At 61.1% G+C, this 4920-nt stretch overlaps 1 protein-coding gene across 1 annotated transcript; it reads right to left on the bottom strand.

The window, feature by feature from the left end:
• Window positions 1–162: 162 nt before the first annotated feature.
• On the bottom strand, window positions 163–4834 carry CHPF (chondroitin polymerizing factor). The gene is made up of 4 exons (XM_060623748.3): window positions 4520–4834; window positions 2908–3481; window positions 2214–2393; window positions 163–1895 (listed from the first exon to the last, which is right to left on the bottom strand). Exons 1-4 carry the CDS (start codon window positions 4831–4833, stop codon window positions 636–638), a joined length of 2328 nt encoding a protein of 775 aa, XP_060479731.1. The 5' UTR covers window position 4834; the 3' UTR covers window positions 163–635.
• Window positions 4835–4920: the final 86 nt, after the last annotated feature.

Genomic DNA, 4920 nt, shown 5'->3' with positions numbered 1-4920 from the left:
CTTTCCGTGTGCACATATGACCAAGCTGTGAGCTGGGGCAGGGCTGGGCATCTCATGGCTTAGTCCCTGGGAAAGGAGACCGGGGCCCCAGCCAGGACAAGGGAGGCTCCATCCTTACCACCAGCCCTCCCAGTCCCTGTGCCACCTTGTGAAAACTCAGAATCACTAGTCCACACTCAGCCAGTTTATTAAAGGCAGGGAGCTTCATCCAGGTCCAGAAGGGAGAAGCCGGGGGACACCCCCTCTTCTTCTCTCAGCTCCCCGCTTCCCCAACCACTCATCTACAGCCCAGCCCCCAGGAGGGAGATGGGGCTGGCGTCAGGCAGACTGCACTGCATAAATATTCAGAGGCCACAGCCTGAATCAGCAGCGTCAAGGGCGGCTGGGGGGGGGGGGGGGGGGGGGAGGGGAGGCAGGGAGACCAGGTTTGGGGCAAGAAGGGGTGGCTCCAAAGGCACCTCCCAGGGCTTGTCCTGAGCCCGAGGACCCACAAAGCTAGAGAGAGGGGGCCAGCGGGCTCTGCCCTGGGGTCTGAGACCACGGCCGGCCCTGTCCGGCGAGGCTGGCAGGTGACTCTGGGTTGTTGGGGAGGAGAGGGGTGCTGCCGTGCCAGGGCGCTGGGGCGCAGGGCGGGCTCAGGTGCTGTTGCCCTGCTCCTGCTCGAAGAGCAGCATGGCCAGCTGGGTGCGGGAGCCCAGGCCCTCCAGCTCGCCCTGGCGGCAGCGGTGGTACAGGTCCTCGCTGAGCCGGGCACTGCATGTCTGGGCCCGGTAGCGCTGCAGCAGCGCCGGCTCCACGGCCCGCAGAACGTGGAGGCTGGAGAAGCGCAGGAACAGCTCGTACACGTCCATGCTCTCCAGCAGCTCCTCCTCCTGCTCTGAGGCCGCCGCCAGCCGCCCTCGGGCCGCCACGTAGTCGGAGTTGTAGAAGCAGGCCTCGCTGGCTGCCTGGCGATCGAAGCGGCCCGTGTCTCGGCCCAGCTCCGGGGGCCCAGGGCCCTGGGGCGGGGCCACGGCAGGGTGGAAGGCCTGGAAGTGCATGGGAAAGAAGGCCTGCCAGCCAGAGATGGCGTGCATGCGGCAGCGGTTCAGGAAGTCAGGCGTGAGCACCGTGTCTGGCCCGGCCAGCAGGAACAGTGTGTCCAGCGGGTGCTTCTTGGAGAGCAGATCCATGAGGCGCAGCGGGGAGGGTGCGGCCGTCTGCACGCTGAGCCAGGGCACCCGGGCCCCGGGGAAACGCCGCTCCAGTTCCGCCACGTGGGCCTTGACGGGCGCAAAGACATCCGCGTGGGCCGCCCGTTGGGCCTGTCGTGGCTCGTACAGGAGCAGCAGGGTCAAGGCTGCTGCGGCATCGCCAGGTTCCAGCGCCGCAGTGGCGAAGGCTTCCAGGAAGCCAGGGGCCAGGTCCCGCTCGGCCGCAGCCAGAGGCAGTAACACGGTGAGACGCGAGGCTTCGGTGACGTAGGGCACAGGCAAGATCTCCACACGGCTCAGTGGCCGCAGCAGCTGCACCCGGCGGGTGAGGGGCCGGCGGCCACCCTGGGGGGTGAGCGCCTCCAGCTGCAAGTCCAGTGTGTACTCCATACCCCGGGCAGGATCAAAGCGTCGGTAGCCATTAACTAGCTGCTGCTTCTGGAGCCGCAGGGCTGGATGATAGCGACGGTTGAGCTCTTCCAGGGCCGCCCCCAGAACGTCAGCCACATCGGCCCGGTCAGCCCCTCGCAGCGGGCAGCGGGGCGAACCATCAGCGCAGGAGAAAGCATGCTGCTCCGTGAAATAGTCCCAGCGTAACACCTCAAAACGGGAGGCCGGGCGGGATGGTGCCGGAATGCCCACAGGCCAGGCGGCTGCGCGCTCCCCATCGGCTGCCAGATGGCTGGTGTTCTGGATCTCCCACTAGATGGGAAAAATAGACCAGGAGCAAGGTATAGACCGTGGGGGCCAGCGCAGAGCTGGAGGACTAAGCAGACGGCAGGTGCTACTTGGGATGGGTCCCTAGTCCCCAATTTCTACTATCCCAGGGCCTCCACCTATCCTTTCCCCAGATTGAGGCAACCTAAGAATTAAAAGGGAGGCTTCTGGAAGAGCTTCTCAGAAAAGGCAGGAACAAACAGGGACTGGGAAGCCAGTTTGTTCCGATTCTAGTTTTGACTTCCCTGGGATCTCAGATGTCTTAGGACCTGTCCCCTCTGTCCCCCAGGGCCCCGACCATACCTGCAACTCCTGGATCTCCTGGTATGTTCGTTCCAGCTCAGCTCGGGCAAAAGCTTTGTGCAGCTGGTACATGTGTACGGGGTCATGCACAGGGTGGGCTGTCAGGGCACTGCGGAAACGGGGGTCTCCTTCCTGCACATGCTCCCCAGGGCTCAGCTCCAGGTAGCTATAGTGTACCCCCTGGGGAGAGGAAGGGAAGGGGTCTATGATGGGAAGAGATGGGACAGCTCCCCATTCACCTCCCAGTGTGGATTTCATCTTCCCCTCCCATGACCTATGTGGACCTGGGGTCGGAATTACTGGGTTTAAGTACACCTTGACCAGTTGTTAGCTTGTGTGACTTTGGGCGAGCCTCTGCTAGCTCATGTGTGAAATGGGCATATGCATCCTATCTCAGAGCTGTCCAGGGGCTCAAATAAAAATCATAGTAGCCAACACTGAACGCCTGCTATGTGCAAGGTTCCCTTATTTTTTCTAATCCTTAGAACACACCTGAACCATAGTTATTTTCATTGGTATGGATGAGGATACCAAAGTTCAGGAGATGCAGTCATTTACCCAAGGTTACAGGGATAGAAAGTGACAGAACTGGCATGGAAACCCAGGCCTATTATTTCCAACTACCCCTTTGCCTCCGAGGGGGAAGGGCACAAGCTCAGGCAGGAGGTGCCAACGGGGCGGCTTATCTTCCCACCTCGTGGTCGCCAGTGCAGCCCACCCCTGTGGCATCGAGGATGCAGCGTCCCAGCCACTCATCCGGTCGCGCACTGACGATGTCGTTGCGGCAGCCTTCCAGGTGGGGGCGCAGCTGCTGCAGCAGTGTGCGGGACAGCAGCACCCCAAAGCCTCCATGGCAGTAGCGGCCTGGGGCGGGCTCTCCACCGATGAAGTCCTGTGGCCGGCCCAGGTACAGGTGGGCAGCGGCCGCCAGGCTCAGACGGCCGGCTAGGCGAGCCAGTCCATGTGCCTCGGTGTAGGTGGCATCGGGCACTATGAAGAACCAGTCAAAGTCGTCACCGTGTTGCTCCAGTAGGTGGCGCAGTGCCAGGTGCAGGTGCCCTATGGGCCGCTCCTCACCCAGTGTCACCACTGCCATGCCTGGTGGTGCCCTGCGGCCGCGAGAGCCCGTCAGGAACACCACACGCTCTAGCCGGTGCCCCAGCGTGCGGTTCACGGCCACACCCAGTGTGGGCAACGTGGCTTGTGAGGTCAGCACCGCCACAAGCAGCCTCTGCCTGATGCCCAGCTCCGTGCTGATGTATCGGGTTCTGGGGGAGAAGAGGGCACAAGGTTATCAAGAAGACAACATAGGCTCTGGCAGGTCACATCCTCTCTGGCCTGTTTCTTCACCTACGAATAGGATAAGAATAACCAACTCCCCGGGGGTCATGGGGATTTACATGAAATATTTGCCTTACCTATATAGTGCCTTGAGGAGGGGGGGATGGCAATGTGTGTGGAGATATGAGAGGTACATTGTGGATTTGATTCTCTGTTTCACGACTTAGTAGTTGTGTCCTTGAGCAAGTTATTTAACCTACCTGAGCCTCATTCAGTAGTCTGCTCTGCATAAAGGAGCTGATAGTATCTATTCAAAGCACTTAGGCAACTGCTCAGCACATAGGTACTCCACACACCATGTATATACTTATTTCTATATAAATATGCCTTCATAGCACAAATACATCACATAAATGATGTAAAGGAATATAGGGCAGAGGGATGTACTGAGTGTGTTTGGGACAAGGGCAAACCGGGGCTCAGCAGTTCTGGTAACTTAGCTTCCATAATGCAGAAGGTAAGTCGCAAAGCTGAAATTTGAACTCAGTGTTGCTTAGAAGAAAAGTATTTCAACTCATGCGCAAAGGCATTAATGGGATGGGTACCTCACCCCTCCCCCACAAACCTCATCCCGAGGTGCCCCACCCAGGAACAAGAGATACAGGTAAATTCTGGTTTCTCTTTTTTCTTTCCCTCTCTCTATGCACCCACTCTATGCACCAGTCATTTCTCGAAACCCAACAGCCCAATTAGGGAGCTAATAGGATCTATGAGGGACCATGGGGTCGAGCCAGTTTAGGACAGAGGAGGGCAAGTTCCACCCAGGCCTGGACGGGGCCCAGAAAGGGCCTCAGATGGGTTCCACAGCTCCCGGGGAAGCAGGGCAATCGGAAGTTATTGGGGCCAAAGACTTCCTGGCTGGCCAGCCCCTTCCTTCCGGAGCCTAACCCAGCCTCCGGCGGCCTCCCCGGCGCGCCCGACCCGACCGGTGCCCAGGGGGTGGGGCTGGCGGGGCTGATCCCTACCTGACGGCCTTTTTGGCGGCCTGGCCAGGCTGTGCAGGGTGGTAGGGCAAGACACGCGGCTCCCAATTCTCCCCGGCGCCTGCGCCGACCCCAGGCCTCTCGCGCTCCGCTCCCGGCTGCACCGAGTTGGGCCGGCGCGCCGCGTTCGTGTTGCCGCGCGGCGGCAGCTCAGACTCTCCTGGTTGGGGCGGCCCTGGGCCACACGGTTCCTCCACCCAGGTGACGCTGAGCAAGCTCAGAGTGAAGCCCAGGGAGATGCCCACGGCCACAGGCCCTGCGGGCCGCAGCACCGACAACAGCAGCGATGCCCGCATGGCGCCGGGACCACGGGCCCCGGGGCCCGGAGCAGCCCCACAGCAGCCCGAAGAGGCTCCGAGGGGGCGGGACCGGGGAGGGGGCGG

Source organism: Panthera onca, chromosome C1 (assembly GCF_046562875.1).
Source record: "Panthera onca isolate mPanOnc1 chromosome C1, mPanOnc1 haplotype 2, whole genome shotgun sequence".
Taxonomy (NCBI): domain Eukaryota; kingdom Metazoa; phylum Chordata; class Mammalia; order Carnivora; family Felidae; genus Panthera; species Panthera onca.
Note: the sequence above shows the minus strand (reverse complement) of the source record. Positions and strands in the feature narration are given on the sequence as shown.